The 25,486-nt window shown below is 43.5% G+C and overlaps 1 protein-coding gene across 4 annotated transcripts in view; it reads right to left on the bottom strand.

The window, feature by feature from the left end:
* The window catches only part of PHF21B (PHD finger protein 21B), a 213,015-nt gene extending 200,884 nt beyond the window's left edge, over window positions 1-12,131 (bottom strand). For 2 of the 4 annotated variants that reach the window (XM_073621924.1, XM_073621923.1), the window contains exon 1: window positions 11,599-12,131. In XM_073621924.1, the coding sequence (XP_073478025.1) occupies window positions 11,599-11,652 (54 nt within the window). In that variant the 5' untranslated portion in view covers window positions 11,653-12,131. Of the gene's footprint in view, window positions 1-7,711; window positions 7,973-11,598 lie in introns of those variants that run through there. The other 2 variants (XM_073621926.1, XM_073621925.1) reach the window with 2 other exon arrangements.
* Between the last annotated feature and the right edge of the window lie 13,355 nt (window positions 12,132-25,486).

Below are 25,486 nucleotides of genomic sequence, written 5' to 3'. Positions count from 1 at the left end.
AATGCTGCAGAAATTTTTTTGTACCCTTCCCCAGATGTGTGCCTCAATACAATCCTGTCTCGGGGGTCTACAGACAATTCCTTGGACTTCAGGGCTTGGATTTGTGCTCTGACATGCAATATTAACTGCAGGACCTTATATAGACAGTGGTGTGCCTTTCCAAATCATGTCCAATCAACTAAATTTACCACAGGTAGACTCCAATCAAGTTATAGAAACATCTCTAGGATGATCAGTGGAAACAGGATGCACCTGAGCTCAATTTTGAGTGTCATGGCGAAGGCTGTGAATACATTATGTACATGCAATTTTTTCGTTTTTTATTTTTAATAAATTTGCAAAGATTTCAAACAAACTTTTTTCACGTTGTCAGTGTGGGGTATTGTTTGTAGAATTTTGAGGAAAATAATTAATTTAATCAATTTTGGACTAAGGCTATAACATAACAAAATGTGAAAAAGTTAAAGTGGAGTTCCAACCCGAAAAAAAAAAATAGTAATGCGTTTAAAAAAAAACATTTGGCGAAAAAAATTTTTTTTTACTCACCTCTAAATGCCTGTTGCTAGGGGTTCCCCTCGTAGTCTGCCTCCGTCGGTGCCTGGGCTCCTGACGTCACTTCCCTCGGCGCAGGAAGGGAGATCGCCTTTCTCCCCTCCCTCTTGTCAATCATCTGGGACACGTGACCGGTCCCAGATGATTGTGGGGCCAGTGACAGCGCACGGCGTGGCTTGCGTCCACAGTTAGAATGCCGGCGCCGCTGAGCGGAGGGGGGGATGAGCAGGGCTTCGATCCCCCGCATCGCTGGACCCTGTGACAGGTAAGTGTTCAATTAAAAGTCTGCAGTATTTGTAGCTGCTGACTTTTAATTTTTTTATTTTTAAAATGGGAACCCCACTTTAAGCACTGTGAATACTTTCCGGATGCACTGTATACGCAGTGAAGGGACTATCCTCAGGTGCTACGCAGAGATGAAACAAATCATCCTACAAAAGTTGTACCTGTTTATCTGCAGTCTTCTTTTCTCGACATCTGTTTAAAGTGCTGTCTGAGAGTTCAGAAAAAATAATGGGGAGAGCTGAAGTTACACTCTGCATAGCGCATGCGAGGAGAGCACTGAGAGTTGATTGGAGGGAAGGTACACACCCCCTTCACACAGGAACAGAGCTGAGGCTGTCAATCAGCTGGAGGTCCTTCCCCTGTCATAATTTTTCTTTCGGTGTCAAGAAAATTTGTCAGAAGTAATTCATGTTGATAGCAGAGGAACAAAGCAGCAGACAGAAATGACAGTGCTCTTAAATGAGACAAGTACACAATATAGAGGGATATTCTTTGTTCATATTTCATGCCTGAGGTTCAGAATCACTTTAACTATTTTAAATCCTTTTGCTGCTAATCTTAGTAAACAGATGGAAAGGAATATTAAATAATTTTTTAACATCCCAGGAGTCTTCATGGGCATTTTTTTCTTGCATCTGGAGGAGGGGCTTTTCTCAGCTAAGCACACCCTCCTCCCTGCATGCCTGAGCTAAGGGCAGATGTATTCTAGTAGGTAAATGCTACATGAATCATCTGCCCTTACTCAAGATCACCACAGCTAGAAATGCTAGGGAGTGTTTTTCAAATTGATTTCCCAACAAAATTAAACATGGAGTCATGGACAGATGGCTGAGTTTGCACTGAATAATAAAAAAGTATTGAATAGCATTTTTGGTTTCTGCTGCTCAGATACAGTTTAGTTCCGCTTAAAAGAGTTAATCCACTCAGAAGAGATATTTCAGGTACAAATAGAGTCTTCTGAAATAAATTACTCCCCATCTTCTTATATCTACTGAGGACCCCAGTGGTAACATTTGACTTTCCTCATTCCTTTCAGTTCCTTTTAGGTGCAGCGGAGGAAAGGTGTGTTGGAAAAAGACCTGCTTGCCGCATCCTTGATGTGATTTCAAGAAATACATGTGTTACCCAGACTTCAATGGTGTAAAACGTGCCCACAACACACCACACCACACCAAAGATGTACAGATGTGAACTAAACCTTAGTTCTCTGCTCCATCAGCTTTTCCCACTTTTTACATTTTATTTTACATACAGAATCCAGCTGAGAAAATAGGATAGGATCCGCTCATGGTAAGTGCACAGACCTGGGAATTCAAGCACAGTGATTTTGCTCAGAATACCCAAGGGATCGAAAAAACTATTTAGCAATCTAGCTACCTAGCTATCAAAAACTGTAATGTGAGTTTTGAAGTTCCAAAAAATCTTGAGAATCTCCATTTGCCTTCTTTGGTTAAAATACTGACTGACACTAACAATAATGATAGAAACAACAACAAAAAATGCAGAAATGTAGAAATGTCACAAAAACTTGAGCTTGCCTCTATTTAGGCCTGCTGGCTATAAATCATAATTAACTAAAATACTATCCTTAACAGCAATTCTTTTATCAAGCTGTTATAATTTCTGATATTAATTAGCAGTTGTTGAGAGAAGGCCACAGGCAGCAGCCATTTTGCTTGGCTTTACACCAAAGACAATATGCTTAAGCTTGTTAACGGAACAGCAACACTGTTCATCAAACTGCTGGCCTTTGCTTAATTTAAACATGCTGCAAGTAAAGAAATCAGCACCGCTGCAATTTACCGCTTCCCATGCCACAATTCCTGCACACAGATTAAAACAAATACTTCATGCTCATGACAACATTCTTCCTCTGATCCAACCTTCAGTGCCGGTTCACACTGCTGTGCTGTGAATTTGTTCTGATTTTTGTCCTGTGTGAGGTGCGATTTTACTGCGAATTTACCGCGATTTTACTGCGAATTTCAGGAGTTGGACATAGCTGCGATTGATGTTCTAGCCAATGGAATCATAATGTACAAAAAAAAAAAAAAAAGGTGTTAACTTCCTGTGTACTTCCTGGTTTTTGTGGAGAGTAGTGTGGTGGAATTCGCACATATCTGAACCAACAATGCGATTCCAGAACGATTTACATTGATGTCTATGGAGACTAAATTCGCAACGCAACGCTGTAAACTCGTACAAGACCCTTTTTTTATCGTATTGCATTCGTAGAGGAATCGCAACGCATGTATGTGAACGACCGTCATTGAAAACAATGACTTTATGGATGACAAGCGAATTTAGAATGTTTTTGACGCATCACATTTGTTATGAACTCACATCAGTGTGAACCGGCACTCATATCACTAAAGCACCAAGAGCAAAGTGGGCCACTACAGTATATGACATGCAATTCATGGCTGAAGTCAGCCAGTTTGCTGACATCATAAACAAACAAATATGACAAATAATTCAGTGAGTTAGTAATACTTTTTTTTTTTTTTAATTTCCACTTACAAATGCAACAAAACAAACTAAATTCCTGTTCCAAAAAATGTCCATAAATACTTACATGTTAAAGTTATTACAGGTGCGGCTTTGGGTCTCGATGTGCCGCTTCCCTGAACTTCTGGTCTCATTGTTTCCTTAAGAGTTCACTTCCTTGGGACTACATGTCCCTTGATTCAAGCGCCATGACATATGCACGGACCTTGTAGGCCCCTTTCACACTGAGGCGCTTCTAAACTGTCAGTAAAACACTGAGCGCTTTTGAAGCGCTTTTCATTCATTTCAATGGAGAGGGGCGTTTTTTCACCACCCTGCCCCAGCGTAAAGGAATTAATTGATTTTAATTGAAATAGTATTTCGTGAGCTTTTCAGGCGCTTTTTTTAGCGTGAAAGCACGTGAAAAGCACCTCAGTGTGAGAGGGGTCGTAAGCTGCTTTCAAACAAAGGCGCAGAGGCAGGCCTTAGTACTTCTATTGCTTACAGCCTGCCTGTTGGTGCAGGTCTGATATTTACATCAGTAAATAGTTCTCTTTCCATTGGCTTTCATGGAAGAGTAGATCCAGCAGGGCTCCATAGGACCCTGCAAGTAAAGGAGCCAACTGTACAAAGGAAATTAGGGCCAGTCATTGGGCGTTAGGTTGAAGAGTGACTATATAAATGCAGAAATAAATATAAGAAAAAACTGTAGACAATTTGAGTCCATACATCAGCATTTTTAATAATATATGAATAAAAAGGGTTTAATATAGTTTTTAAAGAATAGGGTTAGACTACTGTACAAAGTACAACTACTCAACTACTAAGGCTGTCAATAAAGTAAAAAAAAAGGCAATTTTTTTAGAATATTATAGAATCTATTGCAGAAAGATGCAGCAGGCTTTTCAAAGCACATCTGGAAAGGCCTCTTGTTTCTATGCGATTAACTTCAACAAGAGCACACTTTGGAGCACATTAAAAAAGCAGTGAATCCAACATTCAGTGAACATTCACTAAGGGTGATTCTCCCAGGCACATGCATTTTAAAAGACAGTGATTGGGTCATCACCAGTAAATGTTTTGTGAAAATCACATTGATTGCTTTATACCAATTCCCCCTAGGTGATTCAGGATCATTCAGAAACAAGCAAACCAAAACCAAAGGGATCTGGCAATACAGGCATCAAAAATACAACTGAGATACCAGTAAAACTATGTTCAGGCTTACTTAACATGGAGTGGAAAAAGCGATGAATCTGAGCTGCACACTATCGGATTTTAGCCTTTATCAGTTTAACGGAATCAGAACAATGAACGATGATTGCTGTTTGGCTGTTACAAGTTACTGCGCTTTGCACATTGCCTAGTAATGTTTTCATAAACTTGGAAGCATCTAAGTTGCTGACTTTGTCTGCTTTCGATGCTTATAACTATTAAACTATTCCACCCCATGAAGACAAATCTGTGCTCTTGCAAATCAAAGAGAATGGAAGACAATTGAAGCAAAATCTAATGCAAACAAGCAGCTGGGGTCCAAATCCCCCCAGAATGCTGCAGTGCTTGCTCTTTTTTTTTTTTTTTTCTTTCCCCGAGCTCCATATTTAAACAGTGCGTGTTGTGTGACAAGAATTAAGTCCGTGCTGGGATGAGATGACAACACATATCAGATTATTAGACCTTAGCCAATAAGATTTATAGAGCAATGATAAAAATGAAGCAATGAACCGAATGATAATGTGTTGTGATAAATCACTCCCTTAAAGTACAGTTTATGAAGCAGTTTCATAAACTGGATAAGATAATGAAACAGCTGATGTATAAACTGGATAATTAGTACAAAGGCAAAAAGGGGAATGCAAAAAAAGGAAGAAATAACTATATTATTTGTAAACATGCACAGCTGAGTGAACATCATCATACTGGGTTGTAGAAAGTACTTAAGCTTGTTGCATCATCCATGCAGCTCTCTGTATAATGCACAATCCACATATTTAGGTACTATAACCTTCAATGGAATGACCAGATTACAAGGACACACAAGCCAAGTGTGTGTATGTGCTTTTCAATCAGTAAATAGAGCTGAACTTATGCAAAAGGTTCCAATTTTTCATACATGGTTCTGATACATTATCCCCACACGGTAAAAACAGATCTTTAAACTCTTTTAAATCTAACAAAAATCAAATTTAATTTACTTGCTCAAAGTCTTAACCGTGTTTAACAAGCTAATAAACTGCAAGTCTCATAAAAAATCAAAATGCTTCATTGTTAAACTGACATTGCTATCTAGGATAATTAAATTATAACTTATGATTAACTTAAATATGTTGCCTGGTTTTAAAAACTTCTCACTGCACCAGTTGTTGAAATAATCCAAATATATACAAGTGCTAAAAACAAACCAAAGGTCGATGGTAATCCTTATAAACATCTCAAGGTTTAAAGTATTCATGTAGTTATTTTCGATGCAGTGAATATCACTGCAGCTGTTCTTTAAAGGGTCTTAAAGCACAACACAAACACACAGATTGGTCCTAGCAGTGCATTGTTGCAGTAAAAAGAAAAAAAAATCTGCATCCTTGTAAACGAACTGTAGTCAACAGCTTGCCTCTTTTACTCTAATTAAAGGTCTAACAGCCTTTAGGTATGAGGCAGTGAAAAGGTTTTGCTTTGCTAAAAGAAAAGTATCTGATTTCTGATTCTGTACAGTGATTAAACATCTTTGTGTGTTTCTGCACGAGTAAAAGGGGTGATTTGATTCCCTCCCCCTCCAAAAATGGCATCAATGCAATCAAAATGGTAATGTTCAGCATGAATGGGGCCCCATCCCCCATCTCAAACTCTGCAGACTTTTCTCCATGTTAGGAAGAAACCAACACCCCTTTCTCACAAAATGGAAGCTTCCACTACCAAACTGAGAGTGCTGACAAACCCTCATTAACATGACAAGGCTTCCAAACTCGAGCAGAAGTAACAGCAGAACATTAAATCACCGACCTGGGGCAATGGCTTGGACAAGGAAAGGACAAGGGGGGGTGGTTTGGGGTCGGCAGTTGATAAAGGAGCTGTTCCAAGTTTGGTGCTGAAAAGCTGCTGCATTCCTAAGGAAGGGCGATCGATTCATTGAAAGGGGGGGAGGAGAGAAACGCAAACTGCTCACATTCACCCTGGGGCTTCACAAAACAGCACACAGACCCCTAAAACGAGCCAGCGGCGAGGCACATAACATGCACAAGCTCCAGTGTGAAAGTTCTGCGCATTTCACTACACTGGGGGAAGGAGGAAGAAGGCTTTCAATGGCATCTGTCCATGGTACTGAAAGGAGCACAACCACATACCATACACACATACTGCCTCCCCCCTCTCTTCCATTTCCGGCACAGCTAAGGAAGAAAGAGGATGGGGGGGGGGGGGGCTCACTGCACTTCTGGCAAGCAGAGAGTTAACTTTGTGGTGCCAAGAAAGAAGAAGAGAGTGAAAGTGTCTCATAAAGCCAGAGGAGAAAGTGTTCAATGGATTGCCTGCTGCAGCAATCTGCAACAAAGAACACTCCAACATCCATCTGCTGTAGCCCTCGTCATATAGACATCCCCCCAGCCCCTACTGCACATCAAGATCAAAAAGTCACTCCGTGAGTGTTGTTTTTTTTCTTTTTTAAACCTTCCTAAACAAGCCCATCCATTCAAAATGGATGCCTTGGAAAAAAAAGAAAAGGGGAAGAAAATCCATGTACCTACAACTCACAAGTGTGTATGTGTGTATGTGTGTGTGTGATCTGCTGAGCCATGGAGGAGAATGCTAAGAATGCTGCACACTGAGCAACCTTGATCGCCTATGGAAAAATGACACACTTTAACAGGGTGTTTACAAAGTATGGCGTATAGAGAGCAAGGGAAAAAAAAAACACAAACAAGTGTACAAGATATTTCTGATGTCTCATCACGAGCTGTATCATTATTTATCTTGCAGAGATAACTTCTGCTGGGGCGTTCAAGGATACATTGAAGCAAAAAAAAAAAAAAAAATCACTTAAAAGTATTCCATAGTGACAAACACAGGACTAGGAGAAAGGAAAGGCAGAAGTCAACATACTGTGCAAAAGAATGTTCATGTGATTTTTTTTCTTGTGTAACACAGGAAGGGGGCAAGTAATCATTGAACCTCAATGGCTATTCCCTGACACCTTTTATTTTAAAGATGAAAAAAATAACACAAGTCTGTTCCTTCACATGGAAATGATCTCTTTAAAAAAAAAAAAAAAAAAAAGCGATGGCAGCCGATAAAGTTTGTCATCCTCCCACTGTACAGCTGTACTCCACCACAAACAACAAATCCGAAGGACATGAAAATAGCTTGCAAAAAATTTTTTTGTAAAATCTGCAATTACCTGTGGCTCTTGCTTCATCCGTGCAACTAGTTTCTAACGAAGAAAGAAAATAAAATCTAAGATGCCTTAAAAAAAGAAAAAAGAAAAAAAAAAAAACTAAGTGTATCTAGATAGAAAAGAAGAGTGTCAGAGTAGGAGGAATGAGAAAGTGTTTCAAGTTTGATGGAAATGGGAAGGAACAAAGAGGCAAGTAAACACACACAGTGCGTGTGTGAGGCAGTTTCCCCCAAGCCAGCTCATAAATATTCAGGTCTCGTCCTAATCTCCACGCAGCAGCACCGCAATATTACTTCCAAATCCTTGTTGCTTGCTCCAGCAAAAGACAAGGGAGGGAGGGGGCGGGGAGAGGAGGGAGGGGAGGAAGAAGTAGTGAGAGAGAGAGAGATGGAGAGGGGGGAGAAAAAAAAAGGGAGGGGGGTGAAGAGTGGGGAGAAGGGGAGGGGGGCAAAGGAACAAGAGGAAGAGTAGGGAGAAGGAGGGGGCGAGTGCAAAGAAGAGGAAGAGTAGGGAGGGGGCAAAGGATGGGGATGAGTAAGGACAAGAGAGTAAGAAAGGGGGAGAAAGTAGATGGGCATAGTAGTGAAAGGTGTATAAATGGAAAAAGTAGACTACGCCAGGGACGAAGGCAAAAAGTAGACTACGCCAGGGACGCTGGGACTTTGCGTATGAAGTTGTCAGAGGAAAACAGCATGGAAATGAGGCATGGCAGACGAAAGGAGAGTAAACAACATCAAGTAAAGTGATGAAATGATGAAGAGTGGAACAAGTGAACAGGCTGAAGTACAATGCCGATCTACTGAACGCCGACGTGAAATGGCAGCAGAAAGCAATCACGTCTGGGGAGAGACCATTGAGGAAGGAGATAGAGGAGTAAACACAAAACTTAAAGCGATGGAGGAAAAAAAGAAAGAAAATAGGGAGTTCTGAGTACTGGAAGTGCTAAGCAGGCAACAAAGTGTATATGGATATTGAAACACGTTGTTAATAAAAAGGGCCCCTACAGTGAGGCCAGCCAAGAACTGAACATGGTGGGGGGGGGGGGGAATAACACTGAACAGTCAACAATAGTAAAGTGAAGGTTATCTTTCTTAATGGAAACAAGGTTAGGATCAAAAGAGAAAAAAATACAAAGTATTACAAACAGAAGATTGTGAAGGGAAAGGCACAAGCTATGGAACAGGTTCAAAAAATAGATATATTCAGAGGGAAGGGCACAAAGGGGGATTTACTAAAAGGGGGCACAAAGTGGGTGTAAAGTTCAATGTACTGGAGAGGGTGCTTTACAAAAGCAGAAAACCTCAATTCTTAGGTCAATCTGATACAAATGTAAACTTTATTCATGGGGGGGGGGGGGAACAAGCAGACTTAAACCCAATCAATAAGTCCTCACATCATTTCAAAAATTCTTTTTAATATCTTCAAACCTGCAACGTCCATTAAAACAATCCATTGGTCATCCTGCCCCAAGGGCCTTATTCAGGCATTTCCTGTTAAGCGTTGACAACTGTTTCCCAAATGTGCTCGTTGTCACATAGTGGAGACCATGAGCAGCCAACCTGACGACATGGTCTGACAAACATCCGCTCAGGAGCAACAGCATGCAACCACATCTAGAGCCCGGGCATGTAGGCAGGAAGTGGCGGAAAGGGGTCAGAGTAGATTAGCAGCACAGAGATGCATAAAAAGGATGGCGAATACAAATGAAAACTTTGTTTATGTTACATGCTGCTTTGACAAACTCAGTGTCATCCAGATCTACTTTCATAAGGGAGTGTCGTCTAATTTTTTTTTTCCAGTTTGATTCCAAATTGGCAATTGGCTGGGATGAGTAGAGAAAGCTGCCTCCTATAAGAACTGTTGTTTTCTTAGGAAGAAGCAACTGAAAAAATAAGTACATTGCTATGGAGGAAAAGAGAAAATGAAGACGTATGAAAGTGGAGGTCAACCAAAACAATAAATATGACTACTAAGTGAGTGCAGAGAGGTCCCTTGGAGAGGCAGATCAACAACTGAAGAACTAAAGAAGTTCTCTTTGACAAAAACACAGAGGGTGACAACCCCTCCTTCACAAAGTAGCTGTTGAAGTGCCTACAGCCAGGGAGCATCCTGGTGAGCAATTGGGGGGCCCCTCGCAGTTGGGGTCATCACCTGGATGAGTAATAGCCCCCCAAACCTCAGAAGAGAGGACCTCCACTAGTGGAGGTCATCACTTGGTTGAGCAGACGGGTCCCCACCCCCTCACTTAAAGTCAATACCCGATGAAAAGTTGGGCCACCTGCTAAGTTGAGGGCATTGCCTTGTTGTGCAGTAGAGCGCCCCCTATAGTTGAGGTTGGTACCTGGTGTGTATCCCCCCCCCCAGCTCAGTCATCACCTGGCTAAGCAGCAGCCCCCCCCCCCCCTGCAGTTGAAGTCATTACCTGGTTGTGTAATAGCCCCTTCTTTCTTCCAACCATAACCTCGTTGAGCAGTATCCCCCCCCTTCAGTTAAGGTGAATATATGGTGAAAAGTGGCGCCACTTCCTAAGTTGAGGGCATTGCCTTGCTGAGCAGTAGGGGGGCCCACTGGGTTGAGGTCAGTACCTGGTGAGTAGCAATGCCACCTGAGTTGAGCAGTAGGGGGCCCCCTGAGTTGATGTGAGTGGTAGCACCCCCCCTGAGTTGAGGTGAGCAGTAGCACCCCCCTGAGTGGTAGTGCCCCCCTGAGTTGAGGTGAGTAGTAACGCCCCCCCCCGAGTTGAGTAGTAGAGCCCCCTGAGTTGAGTAGTAGCACCCCTCTGAGTGGTAGTGCCCCCCTGAGTTGAGGTGAGTAGTAGCGCCCCCCTGAGTTGAGGTGAGTAGAAGCGCCCCCCTGAGTTGAGTGGTAGCGCCCCCCCTGAGTTGAGATGAGTAGTAGCGCCCCCGAGTTGAGGTGAGTAGTAGCGCCCCCTGAGGTGAGTAGTAGCGCCCCCTGAGTTGAGGTGAGTAGTAGCGCCCCCCCTGAGTTTAGTGGTAGCGCCCCCCTGAGTTGAGGTGAGTAGTAACGCCCACCTGAATTGAGTGGTAGCGTCCCCCTGAGTTGAGGTGAGTAGTAGCGCCCCCCCTGAGTTGAGGTGAGTAGTAGCGCCCCCCCTGAGTTGAGTAGTAGCACCCCCCTGAGTTGAGGTGAGTAGTAGCACCACCCTGAGTTGAGTAGTAGTTCCCCCTGAGTTGAGTAGTAGCGCCCCCCTGAGTTGAGGTGAGTAGTAGCGCCCCCCCTGAGTTGAGGTGAGTAGTAGCACCCCCCTGAGTTGAATAGTAGTTCCCCCCTGAGTTGAGGTGAGTAGTTGCGCCCCCCTGAGTTGAGGTGAGTAGTAGCGCCCCCCTGAGTTGAGGTGAGTAGTAGCGCCCCCCTGAGTTGAGGTGAGTAGTAGCGCCCCCCTGAGTTGAGGTCAGTAATAGCGCCCCCCTGAGTTGAGTAGTAGCGCCCCCCTGAGTTGAGTTGAGTAGTAGCACCCCCCTGAGTTGAGGTGAGTAGTAGCGCCCCCCTGAGTTGAGGTGAGTAGTAGCGCCCCCCTGAGTTGAGGTGAGTAGTAGCGCCCCCCTGAGTTGAGGTGAGTAGTAGCGCCCCCCTGAGTTGAGTAGTAGCGCCCCCCTGAGTTGAGTAGTAGCGCCCCCCTGAGTTGAGTAGTAGCGCCCCCCTGAGTTGAGGTGAGTAGTAGCGCCCCCCTGAGTTGAGATGAGTAGTAGCGCCCCCCTGAGTTGAGGTGAGTAGTAGCGCCCCCCTGAGTTGAGTAGTAGCGCCCCCCTGAGTTGAGGTGAGTAGTAGCGCCCCCCTGAGTTGAGGTCAGTAGTAGCGCCCCCCTGAGTTGAGTTGAGTAGTAGCGCCCCCCTGAGTGGAATACCCCCCTATAGAGTTGAGGTGATTACCTGGTGACACTGGATCTCCACTTGGATGGCCTCCTGCAGGCTCTGCACTTCCATGTCGGTCCGGCCCTCCTCTCCGTCCCCCCGAGAAGTTTGTCCAGCCTCCCCCCTTGTCGGGCTCTTCCTGTGCGGGGCTCCCTCCGCCAAGTCCGGTGAGTGCGGGGCGCGGAGTGAGCTCCTGTCCGCGGAGAACTACTCGCTGTGAGCAAGTTGTGAGGGGAGCGGACTCATCACTTCGCACTCCTCCGCTCACTCTCCCCCTCCACACTCCCAGTCCTCCGCCGGCTCCTCTCTGCCTTCCTCACGGACTTTCCTCCCCGGTCTCAGCCGTCTCCCTCTTCCCCCCCGGCTCTCCCGTCTCCTCCGCCGGAGTTTCGGTAGGGCTCAGAGAGGCGGGGACTACTTCCCGAAGCGGAGCGCGGCGGAGGGATACGGAGAGCTGGGGGCACAGCTTTTTTTTTCCAAGCTGCTGAGAGAAGAAAAGTTGGTAGCGAGGCGCGCGCACGCGAGAGCGATGCCCGGATGCGGAGGAGCTGAAGGAGAAGAAGAGAGGGAGGGGGGAGGAGGAGGGAGTGCACGCACGGGAGCGCGCCCCTGTGTTTTGTATAGGAGCTGAATGTGTGAGTGACGTGAGGGGGGGAGGGAGGCGTGGCTGAGGAGTGGGATGTCGTGCGCAGGCGCAGTGTCCAGGCTAAGTGATGGAGATGCTGAGGAGTGCGGGGAGGAGGGGTGGTACCCGGGGATGTTGTGTGTGAGTTGGACTGACTTCTCCGGATTTGAATGGAGCAGGAGAGGGAGGAGGACGCTGCAGAGATTAGGTGAGAGCACACAGGGGGGCAGCAGGGGAAGTGGACTTTTCTATCATTGGATACAGTAATGGCATTATAAAGTCACTCAGATACTAACATAAAATGATGAATGAAAGGGCACCCTGAGAAGAAGAGTACTTCTTCTGCTGCTGCCTGGAATGAAGGTTATTCACAAACCAACAGTTTGGGAGTGTCTAATTCCTGGTCCCCTGCTGCCGTCAGTGGTTCCTCCCATGGGCCCCTATCATTACTAACTTCTGTAGTGACATAGGGGGAGGTGGGAGGAACCACTGAGGGCAGCAGGGGACCAGGAATCAGACATTTCATCTTCAGCTCTTTTATTTCTCTATGTGATCCCACTGACCCTCACTGTGGGCTTAATCACACTAGCCAGCATGCTGAAACACGCCTGCACTGGTCTACATTGTATAGTGGCACTGCCAGTCCTGCTAGATCACTTCAGGCTGGCCCCTTTTGCAGGTATAGCTATGTAATAAAACATTAAAAATAAGTGCCTATATCGTTTAAAATCCAGTAATACACTGTCTCACCCTGCTCTGCACATGCTCAGTTGCTCTCTATTTTTAGGCACTGCCACATTTTTAGAGGCCAATTTGCTGTCGGCCTTCCCAGATAGCAAGCAATTGTGCTGCAAGATTGAGAATGACTTGGTAAACTATTGCTAGACGTGCCAGGCTTCAAGAGTTTGTTGCACAATTGCAGCAAGTCTGCATTATATGACTTAAGATCAACTTTCTTTGCAAACATTCTGCAAGTCTGCTGCACGTTCTGATTCAGTTATGTTGTAAAATAGTCATCCCACCACAGGGGGTCGCTGTGGCTGAATTTCCATGCTGTAGACTTGCAGAGCTCTTGCTGTAGACTCACCACTGCAACTTTGCTCTTGCTAGACACTTGCCGCACAAATTTGTTACAAATTGGAAAAGTGTCAAATAGAACTTGTGCTTCATGTGCTCTGCAAGTGTACAACTTGCCAGTGAAAATCTGCAGCAAGTTAACAGACTTACAATTCAACACTGCCACAAATTTGTGGCAAGTTATCCTTACTATCTGGGACCGAGGGTTTTGCAATGTGCTGTTACAATTCATCACACCGTTTAATGTGGTTCTAAAGATTTTTTTTTTTTTTTTACCTTAAAGTGTTACTAAACCCACAACAGTAAAATCAGTCTGTATATGCAGTAAAGCATGCTTGTTATACTCACTGTGGAACCTAAGGGGTTAATCCTCCGCATTCTGTAAAAAAGGCTGTTTGATCATGTCATCTCTGATCCTCCCCTTCTATGACTGTCCCCATTACATATACTAATAAGACAGAGCTTTGAAGTCACTCTGCACATGCTCAGTTTGGTGTGTATTGCTGGAGAGTTTTTTTCGTTCTTGGAAGAGTGCATGTGATCGGCACAGGGCCAATCAGCAATGTCCAGACAGAGGGTCAGGGGTTCAGCAGCCTCATAGGACAGTCAGAGAAGAATGAAAAGTCCTCCTACAAGCTTTAACCAGACACTGATAGAAATCAAAAGACTGCTATATACTGCGGATGAGAAAAGGTATTTAGCCGTTTATATTTACTAAAATAATTGCATTTCCGTGTTCTGTGTACTGTGGTAGAGCAGATATAGTGAATGCAGGGTCCTGGGTTTAGTAACACTTTAAAGTGGATGTAAACCCGAAATTTTTTTTATTTTTTTTATGTCATATTGTAGAGTATAAGATTTCCTATCATTTGAGCCCAGTCTTGCCACACAAAGTTAATACATCTCTGAGCAATCCTCTTTTATTGTTCAGTGAGAAAATTCTTGACAAACTGAGACAAACTTTGTCAAATACGCCCCCTTGCTGTGAGTGACAGGTGATTTACATATCTCGTGCACTAGCCTAAGTAAGACACAGGCATTATTTTTTAATTCCCTCCCCCACTCCTTTCTTCAGCAGCTCTGCCAGGATTGGCTGTTCCACATAATCTCAGCACTGGCTGCAGACACTCCACTGGTCTGATGGGGGGGGGTTGCTACTGTATATAGCTGTGTCCAGCAGCACTCCACCCCCCCCACCCCCCGTAAATGACATGTATAGCGTTTCCGTCCTTTCCTCCGCTCTCCATCCTGACAGAGCCCGCTGGAATGGAGGGGAGTCAGCTGCGGGGGATGAGGGGGGTGGAGGAGGAAGACACAGCGGGCGGATAAGGACAGGAGGGGGGTCAGAGAAGTAGGGGAGGTGGTGGTGGTGGAGAGAACACATCAGGCGCTGGAGGAGGAGGACACAAGGGACAGTCGGGGGTGATCGGTGCAGCGGAGGGACAGCCATGAGCACTGATCTCCCTGCATGGCGTTTGATCAGCTGCTTCTCCTTCTCTGCCTCCTCAGGGGGATCCGTGCTCACAGCTGTCCCCGCCGCATCGATCATCCCCGACTGTCACTGGACAATGACAGGAGCCATGAGCGCTCTCCTCTTCTCCTATGTGCGCACTTTTCACTCCGGCGAGGTGGGCGGGGAGTCTGGTGATGTCATGATTCCGCCCACCGAGCGCCGTACAACGGACCCGCCCACTGAATCCAGCGTTTTTGGGGGCTCCAAACAGCTAAAGGGGAGACATTTGAAAGGTAAGGATACATGCAGGAGGCATGTATATCCTTTTAGATCACCCCTATGGCAGTACTTTAAAAAAGATGGGAGTGGGTTTACATCCACTTTAAAGTGGACCGTTACCCATAACAACTTGATAAAAAAATAATGTTCTTTAGCAAGGAACATACATTCTACATTATTAATTATACTACCAAAATGAGTGCGTGCTGTAAATTGCCTCCAGCATTGCTCCTGTTTCTTCTTACTGGAGGCTGCCATTTTTCTGAAGCCCGGAGCCCATGAACAGCAGTAAATCATAAAGCAGAACTAAACCCATAATAATTACATTCCCGGAATGCCAGAATTGCTAACTGGCACATTTGTTTGTGTCCTCAACTAAACTGTCAACTGGTGTCATAACTGATCACATGTGCAGCACCATGTCAGTTTTAGAGGCTGCTTCTTTGCCTGTAGAGGATAGGAGGGTTTTATTCCACTTTAACCCAAATAGTAAGGATAACTTGCCACAAATTTGTGGCAGTGTTGAATTGTAAGTCTGTTAACTTGCTGCACATTTTCACTGGCAAGATGTACACTTGCAGAGCACTTGAAGCACAAGTTCTAGTTGACACTTTTTCAATTTGCAGCAAATTTGCGTGGCAAGTCTCTAGCAAGAGCAAAGTTGCATGGGTGAGTCTACAGCAAGAGCTCTGCAAGTCTATAGCATAGAAATTCAGCCACAGTGACCCCCTGTGGTGGCAGGACTATTGTACAACATAACTGAACCAGAATTTGCAGCAGGCTTGCAGAATGGTTTGCAAAGAAAGTTGATCTGGCAGACTTGCTGCAATTGTGCAACAAACTTGTAAAGCCTGGCAAGTCTAGCAAAAGCTTAGCAAGTCATTTTCAAACTTGCAGCACAATTGCTTGCTATCTGGGAAGGCTGACAGCAGATCGGCCTATAAAAATGTGGCAGTGCCTAAAAATAGAGAGCAACTGAGCATGTGCAGAGCAGGGTGAGACAGGGTATTACTGGATTTTTAACAATATAGGCACTTATTTTTAGTGTTTTACATAGCTATACCTGCAAAAGGGGCCAGCCTGAAGCGATCTAGCAGGACTTAATTTCCTGACTAAAGTTCCACTTGAAAGCTGAATTCCAGGAATTCAGTCACTTTGTAAAAATGGAAGGCATACTGTGAGTTAAAGAGGAGCACCAGTCAATTTTGTGTTTATTAAAAGTCAGCAGCTACAAAGACTGTGGCTGTGGACTTTTAATAAACAGACACTCACTTGTCCCAGGATCCAGCGATTTGCTCACCCGAGCTGTTTGTTCCCCCTGTCTTTTGTCTCCAGCATGTCAGCTGTGGGCATCCAGCTGTGACAGCTTGTGGTTTGGGTGCCAAGTGTGCATGCGTGAGCTGTTCTGCGCATTGTGAATGGTCCCACAGTCTTATGGGACCTGTGACGTGTCCCAAATGACTGTGGGGTGGGAGGGGAGAGGAGAATGTCTGCTCGGACCGCCTAGGTAATCTGAGCGGAAGTGGGAGTGGATACCTGTTAAAGCCAGGTACCTGCCCCCCATCCCCCCCCCCAAAAAAAACAAGTGCTATCTGGAGAAGAGGAGGGGGGAGGGGAGAAGGCCTTAACGCGTAACTTCCCCTTTTGGGTGGAGCTCTGCTTTAAGTCCAAGTAGGTACATGACATCGCCATGTGACATCGGAGCCGATGCACGTGCCCAGCGACCGCGATGTCCGCTGGCGACCCGCAATCGCTCCTGAGAGAGATAGAACGGGGATCTGTCAATGTAAACAGACGGATCCTCCTTCTGTCAGGCAAATAGAGAGAGATCTGCTGTTCCTAGTGATCAGGAACAGTGATCTCGCTCTACTCCCTGTCTCTACACTGCCCCCACAGTTAGAAACGCCTCCCTAGGGAACACTTAACCCCTTGATCACCCCCAAGTGTTAACCCCTTTCCTGACAGTGACATTTGTACCGTAATCAGTGGCTATTTTAAGCTCTGATCACTGTATAAATGTCAATGGTCCCAAAAAGTGTCAAAAGTGTCCGATCTGTCCGCCGCAATGTCGCAGTCCCACAAAAAAATCACTGATCACCACCATTACTAATTAAAAAAAAAAAAAAATAATAAAAACGCCATAAATCTATTACCTATTTTGTAGACGCTATAACTTTTGCGTAAACCAATCAATATACGCTTTTTTTAACAAAAATATGTAGAAGAATACATATTGGCCTAAACTGTAAAATTGTTTTTTTTTACATTTTTTCTTTGGATATTGATTATAGCGAAAAGTAAAATATATTGTTTTTTTTTTTTTTTTTCAAAATTATTAGTCTTTTTTTGTTTATAGCGCAAAAAATAAAAACCGCAGAGGTGATCAAATACCACCAAAAGAAAGCTCTATTTGTGGAGAAAAAAGGAAGTCAATTTTGTTTGGGTACAACGTCGCACAACCGCGCAGTAGTCAGTTAAAGTGACGCAGTGCTGTATTGCTAAAAATTGCCTGGTCATTAAGGGGGCAAATCTTCCGGTCCTTAAGTGGTTAACCACTTCAGCCCCGGAAGATTTGGCTGCTCAATGACCAGAGCACTTTTTGCGATATGGCACTTTAACTGACAATTGCCCGGTCATGCGACGTTGTACCCAAACAAAATTGACGTCCTTTTTTTCCCGCAAATAGAGCTTCTTTTGGTAGTATTTGATCATCTCTGCAGTTTTAATTTTGTGCGCTATAAACAAAAAAGAGTGACAATTTTGAAAAAAACACAATATTTTGTACTTTTTGCTATAATAAATATCCCCAATTTTTTTTTAAAAAAAGCTAATTTTTTCCTCAGTTTAGGCCAATACATATTCTTCTACATATTTTTGGTAATAAAAATCGCAATAATCGTATATTGATTGGTTTCCGCAAAAGTTATAGTGGGGATAGATTAATGGCATTTTTAATATTATTATTTTTTTTACTAGTAATGGTGATCTGCGATTTTTATCGTGACTGCAACATTATGGTGGACACATCGGACACTTTTGACACATTTTTGGGATGATTGACAATTATATAGCGATCAGTGCTTTAAAAATTCACTGATTACTGTATAAATGTCACTGGCAGGGAAGGGGTTAACACTAGGGGTGATCAAGGGGTTAACTGTGTTCCCTGAGTGTTCTAACTGTAGGGTTAGGGGACTGACTATAGGAGATGACAGATCGTGGTTCCTAGCTATTAGGAACTCACAATCTGCATCTCCTCTCAGAACAGAACAGGGATTTGTGTGTTTAAACACACACGTCCCTGTTCTGCCACTCGTGCCCGCGATCGCTTGTAGCCGGCGGTCATCGGGACCGCCGGTCACGAGCATCGGCACCCCCGCAGTGCAGCGGGCGCGCCCCTACTATCCCGCTTAAAGGAGCCGACGTACAGCTATGAGGGCTCGCGGGATTGTGCCGACCTGCCACAGTATAATGACGGCGGCTGGTGGGCAAGTGGTTAAGGAAAAAAATTGTTTCAGTATTTATATCGCATCCCTCACTCCCCTTATACTTACCTGAGTCCTCTCTCCATCCAGTGCTGTGCCTGTCTGCAGTGGCGCTTCTCTCTCTCTCTCCTCACAGGACACAGAGGCAAGCAAATCCTGTGAGGAGAAGCCAAGCCACACTGTGTGTGTTTATAGATGCACACAGCCCAGCTTAGGAATAAGCCACATGTTTGCACCCATAGCAAGCGGTTTCCTATGGTGGCATACACAGAAGAGGAGAAACCAAGAGCACCTTCAGTGGACCTCACAAATACACTAACAAATTAAAGCCAAACTTTAGCTCACACTTTTTATGTAGTTACAGCAAACAGTTTTTTCCTCTTGGGAAAAAGGTTTTACATACCGTAAATAAATAAAAGCTGATTGTTTTAAGCACCCCTTCAGTGATAAATGGTTTGTCTCAATCCCCTTATTGCTACACCTCCTGGAGGCTTGTTCTTTTTAAAAACAACAGACTTACTGGCCAGATCACCAGATGAAAATAAAATAAAGAAATGATAAAAAAAGAAAACAAATTCAGCTATAACATTTAAGAATTTGTAAGCTGCAGTATAATAAATGTTTGCTTTTGGGTTTAAAGGGGTTGTAAACCCTCAGGGTTTTCACCTTAATGCATTCTATGCATTAAGGTGAAAAACCTGTAGTGCAGCAGCCCCCCAGAGCCCCCATTTTACTTACCTGAACCTGATAGTTCCACCGACAGGTACAAGCACAGCAGCTCCAGCCGCTGTGTCGGGTAATCATTGGATAGATTGATAGCAGCAGGAGCCATTGGCTCCCGCTGCTGTCAATCAAATCCAGTGACACGGGAGCCGGGGGCAGGGCCAAGTCCTGCTGTTTGTGTCAATGGATTCAGCAGCAGGACTCGCAGCACGCCGCACGAGTGCCCCCATGGAATGCGGCTCTCCATGGGGGACCCCAGAAGAGGAGGATCGGGGCCGCTCTGTGCAAAACCCTATAACGTGTTTGTTATTAAAAAAACCTTTACAATCCCTTTAATATCATTTTAAACCCAAAAATGATTTTTTCCCTATTTGCTCCTAAATTATTTCACACAACTATGTGAACTTTTGTTTCAAAATTAAATCAGTAGAGAATACTTGGTGATCCTGCCAGTGCATATTAGTTCCCTGTTCAGAATTCCAACACAATGCTGGTTGATCCACAGTCTTCTGTGTTGCCACTCTGTCTGTGCATGTTCCATTTTCGAGCCCTGCATTTCCTTTTCCCAACACCCCCCCTCACGTGACACTCATATACAGTACATCACGGGGCGGCTCCAGCATCATGACTGACAGTTAAACACTCCTGCTCAAGTCACCTGACTATATTTTGAAAGAAAAATCTAAATATCTACTGTATAACATTTTTTTATATAAAAAAGCCTATATATGTAATGACTGTTATCCTTCAATAATTTAAATTATTATTAAGTGGTCCTAAAGTCTAAAAAATATTTTTTTTTTACTTTAATGCATTCTCTGCATTAATGTAAAAAACACCCCACTAACTGTCTCCCCATCCCTAAACACTTATCTTAGTCCTCTCGCCAATCCAGCACTGTCCTGGCTGCAGTACCACTATCCTTTCTTTCTAGTCTCACAGGCACTGAGGGCAGCAAGAGCCATAGGCTCTTACTCCTGTTAGCCAAAGCCTGTTAGGAGAGATTGGGGGCAAGGCTTTCATGGTCTGTGTGTGTCCATGGACTCACACAGCTCAGGATTGTGTGCATAGGTGCTCCCTTAGCAGCCAGCTTGCTTCGGAGGCACTCAGAGGAAGATGGAGTGCCGGAAGGGAACTTTGACATAGGAGGTAAGTAATCGCTCCGTGCAATATCATTTCACAGAGTAGGTAAGTCTAGCCTCTTTTTTATTGTAAGACAAAAAAAAATCTTCAGTATCACTTTAAAACTAAATTATCTTCTCAGCTGCCCTCCGTGACGCCCTTGCAGTTTTATGGGGCAGTGCTAGAACTGCAATTAACAGTGCAGTACTTCCTATTTTACAGGATTGACAAGGAGGAGAAAATAGGAAGCACTGTGCTGTCAGTCACAGTTCTAGCACTGCCCCACAAGACTGCATGGGGTTGATTTACTAAAGGCAAATCCACTCTGCACTTGCAGTGCACTTGAAAGTGCAGTCGCTGTAGATCGCTGTAGATCTGAGGGGAAGCTCTGAAATAAGGGTAAGCTCTGCTGATTTTATTATCCAATCATGTGCAAGCAAAAATGCTGTTTTTTATTTTCCTTGCATGCCCCCCTCAGATCTACAGCGACTGCACTTCCAAGTGTACTTGTAGTGCAAAGTAGATTTGCCTTTAGTAAATAACCCCCAAGAGTAGCACGTGGGGTAGCTGAGGAGATTACTAAGAATTTAGTTTCATTTAAATTAAATTTTAAATTTAAATAAAATTAAACAATTACTGCGAACAAAGGCAATCTTTTTTTTTTTTTTTTTTTTTTTTAAACACTTTTTATTGACAAGATGTACAAAAAGAAAGACATGTTGGTACAATGACCAAGGTGCTCAACATGAGCACAATTACGTATCAGATTTACGGCTGTAAATACAGAGATCAATGATACATTTTTAACCATATACAGATGACATCCAGTCACTTAATACCTAAGTAATGGTGAGTCAGGCAACAGACAACACTCTATCAGTCAAGGAGGTATGAGCACGTCCAGATCTATAAACCAAGTATAGGCTCTAAGCTCTCAGGTAGTTGTGATATTGAGAGTGGATGTACACCAAGGGTCCCACACCACAAAGGCATTCTTAAAATAAAATGTTATGGATATTTACATCTTTTATTTATTTTTTTCAGCAAATAGTTACGTGACCGCAAGAGCACCTATCGGCTCTGTGCGGCCCGACCATATGACAGGAACACACCGCAGTGAGAAGTATAGGACATGTCACAATCTGGGAGTCAATTCCACCCACATAACAACCACTGAGCTGCACAGGAACTGGGAAAAAAGAGCATGAGACCCGATAAAACAATAGAAAAAAAAGGTATTTACAATCATTTAAATGCTGTGATAGATGAAGCATAATGTTAAAGTAGTATTAAAAACAAAACTTTTCCCTTTTCATAGAGGACGGTTATAACCCCTGATAATGGTACACAGGACAAAATAAGAGGGTGAATCTCCCTAATGGGCACAGACAGCAATACAAATCTGGGAGGTGTTCTAATCCATCTCTACTCTGTCCAAAACTAAAAACAAAGTTTTGCCTTAAAGTAGTTCTAAAGTCAGAAGGTTTTTTTTATCTTAATGCTTAATGTTTTTTTTTATCTATGCATTAAGATTAAAAAATCTTCTGTGTGCAGCAGCCCCCTAATACCTAAAACCCATCTCGATCCAGCGATGCTGCATGAGAGTCTCAGCTGTCTGGGACTCTACCTCTTCATTGACTGAGACAGCAGCATAGCGACACTGGCTCGCATTGTTGTCAATCAAAGGCAGTGAGCCAATAAAGAGAGAGGGGGCGGGGCTGAGCCACGGCTACGTGTCTGAATGGACACACAGAGCAGCGGCTCAGCTTGGGTGCCCCCATAGCAAGCTGCTTGCTGTGGGGACACTCGGCAGGAGTGAGGGACAAGGAGTGCTGGCGTGGGATCCGGGAAGAGGAGGATTGGGGCTGCTCTGTGCAAAACCATTACACAAAGCAGGTAAGTATGAAATGTTTGTTATTCTTAAATGAAAAAAAATTAGACTTTAGTATCACCACTTCCATACCGGGCCTATTCTGGCACTTCTCTCCTACATGTAAAAATCATAATTTTTTTGCTAGAAAATTACTCAGAACCCCCAAACATTATATATGTTTTTTTAGCAGACAACATAGGGAATAAAATGGCGGTCATTGCAACTTTTTAACTCGCACAGTATTTGCGCAATAATTTTTCAAACGCCTTTTTTTTGGAAAAAAAATGGTTTCATGAATGAAAAAATAACAAAACAGTAAAGTTAGCCCAATTTTTTTGTATAATGTGAAAGATGATGTTACGCTGAGTAAATAGATACCCAACATGTTATGCTTTAAAATTGCGCACACTCATGGAATGGCGCCAAACTTCAGTACTTAAAAATCTCCATAGGCGACGCTTTGAAAATTTTTACAGGTTACCAGTTTAGGCCCCTTTCACACTGGGATGGTTTGCGACGCTATTGCGCTAAAAATAGCACCTGCAAACCGACCCGAAACAGCTGCTGCTGTGTCTCCAATGGGAAAGCCCCGAGGGCTTTCACACTGGAGCGGTGCGCTAGCAGGACGGGTAAAAAAGTCCTGCTAGCAGCATCTTCGGAGCGGTGAAGGAGCGGTGTTTACGGTGTATTGAAATCAAAGGGACAGTGCGGCTATACCGCCAGCAAGGCGCTTTGCGGTGGTTTTTAACCCTTTCTCGGCCGCTAGCGGGGGGTAAAACCGCCCCGCTAGCGGCCGAATACCGACGGTAAAGAGAAAAACAGAAGAGGAGAAGGCGGGGGTGCGGCATCATGTAAACCGTTGTGTTTTTATTGCGGTCTGTGTCCCATCAGGGGGATTCATCCTTTCTATGTGTCCTGTTTAACTTTATCACTGAAAGTGAAAGTAGAAGAAAATCTCAAATTTTGGTTTGTCACCAGGACAGGAATAGATGGGGAAATCTTTCAATGGAGGCACTAGTTTTGGTGACCCTGGTGACAACCTGGCAGTCCCTCACTTTGGAGGGATTTCCTATAACTTCCTGTTTTGGCTGTGAAATAGAAAGTAAAAGGAAATCTACCCAATGGAAAAGAACAACAAAAAAAACTTACCTAAAATGAGAAAAAAAAAAAGTTTTGCCTTTAGTTCTACTTTAAAGGGACCAGTTGCTACATAGGAAACACATGAAAGCCGTAGCAGAATTAATTTTTTTAAATAAATACAACCTTGTAAATTTGTTTTAAAACATACACAACTGTGGGTTGTAAAAAAAAATCTGCATGTACCTCGGAAAAAAAAAAAAAAAGCACTGGATTCGAAAACTGCCAGATATTTATCTTGTGCATGTTTTATTAATTACCTAATGCAACTTTTTTTGAAAAGCATCAAGAAAACATTTTTTTTTTTCTGTCAATAACAACCAACCAAATTGTTCCTTTCATTTCCTAACCAGCTCTAGGAAGTATCAGTTGGAGTTCCCCTGGTTGCCATGGCAAAGGAACATCGTACATGTTTGCCAAGCACCCCTAGGAATACATAAGTATATCAAAAGGATTCATGTAATTGTGTTAACATTTATTGACACTGGAATGCCCCCTCCGTAGATGCCGGCATTTATTTCCTGCTGGCACTTTATTGTTATAATGTGGCAACAGATATCCTTAAAAGTCTTCGTGACTAATTTACAGATTAACCATTTACCATGTTACCTATACCTATTCAGATCATATATATTCATTGTATGAAATGATAATGTTGCAAATACTTTTAAAATTCTTGTTGTAGCTTTAAAGTGTAATTTCAGGATAACTACTCCTACAACTATCCCACCCCCCTCCTAACACCCATGCTTACTAACCTGTGTAAGAAAGATCTGTATATTTACCTATTTTCAGGCCACTCCAGTGCAGTCACAGGATTCCTTCTATGTCAACCAGCGTTAGCTGCATGGGAGAGGAGAGAGTTCTCATTACAATGGCTGGTAATGCCTGGGAGCGGTAACATCACCCATAGGCTTCAATGGCCCATCTTTTGTCAGCACTCTCCACTGCAGCGGTGCTGGTTCACACAGGGGAGCTGGATCATGTGACCAGAGAGGAGTGGCCTGAAAATAGGTAAGTATATACAATGCATCTTTCTTTTACAGGTTAGTAAGCATAGATGTTAGGAGTGAGTTGTGAGTCAGGGGAGTGAACAGTTTTAGGAATAGTTAGGGTTATCCATGAATTTCATTTTAGGTCTGTCTGAAAGTTCCCTTTATATGTTACAGTGTATATAAACCCAAAATCTATTTTTCACTATGTGAGCATCTTGCCTTACTGTATACAGTTTCTTAAAGCTGACCTTTATTCCGCTTCTCTTTTTTGAATGCATTTGCTAAATAAACCCTTCCATTTTCATTACACTCTCTTGAACTCTGTACATAGCGCACTCCTGAACTTTGCCCTCTGTACACAGCGGACCCCTGAGTTCTGCACTCTGTACATAATGCACTTCTGAACTCTGCTTTCTGTATGTAACACACTCCTAAACTCTGCACTCTTGTTTCTTTGTTGTACAACTGAAAAATTTTTTTGCAAAAAAACAAAACCCTGCACTCTGTATTTAATGCACTGCTAAACTCTGCACGCACCAGAGTTTAGACCCTTGAACCCTGCACTCTGTACATAACGTACAGCTGAACTCTGTACACTTTACGTAGCGCACTCCTGAATCTTGCACTCTGTATGTAAGGCACTCCTGGTATTTATCCCAATAAGGTATGTCCACTGTTGTTGCGAAAATAACATTCCTCTCTGGGCGATCTGTTTACATTGCAGGGATTTTAACAAACTTTTTTTCAGATTCCTACCTTTTGTTATTCTGAAGAATTAGCTGTTTGTCTGTGTCCATATGCCCAGTGAATGGGAATGGGAGTGACTTTTTCATTAGCGATCAGCTGCTGCACTTGCAGGGTTCTAATGAGCAAAGTTTCAGGGCATGAATCCCTTTTCTTTTTTTTTTTTTTGCTACTTCAGCGATTTCTTTTGTGAGTCTTAATTCACTATTTTAGTTCATTTTTGTCCCATCTCATTATCACATCATAGTAGCTAAGCCTTTTCTTTCCTTATTTTTTTTTCTTCCTTTATTCAATTATTATTTCCCTTCCCCTTCTCTTTCTCCAAGAGTTAACAAATCAATTAAAAATTAAGTACACAAACGTTCTCTTTCACAATAAGGTTAGTAAATAATC

Source organism: Aquarana catesbeiana, linkage group LG03, assembly GCF_042186555.1.
Source record: "Aquarana catesbeiana isolate 2022-GZ linkage group LG03, ASM4218655v1, whole genome shotgun sequence".
NCBI classification, from domain to species: domain Eukaryota; kingdom Metazoa; phylum Chordata; class Amphibia; order Anura; family Ranidae; genus Aquarana; species Aquarana catesbeiana.
The sequence above is the reverse complement of the archived record's forward strand: the minus strand, read 5'-3'. Positions and strand labels throughout refer to the sequence as shown.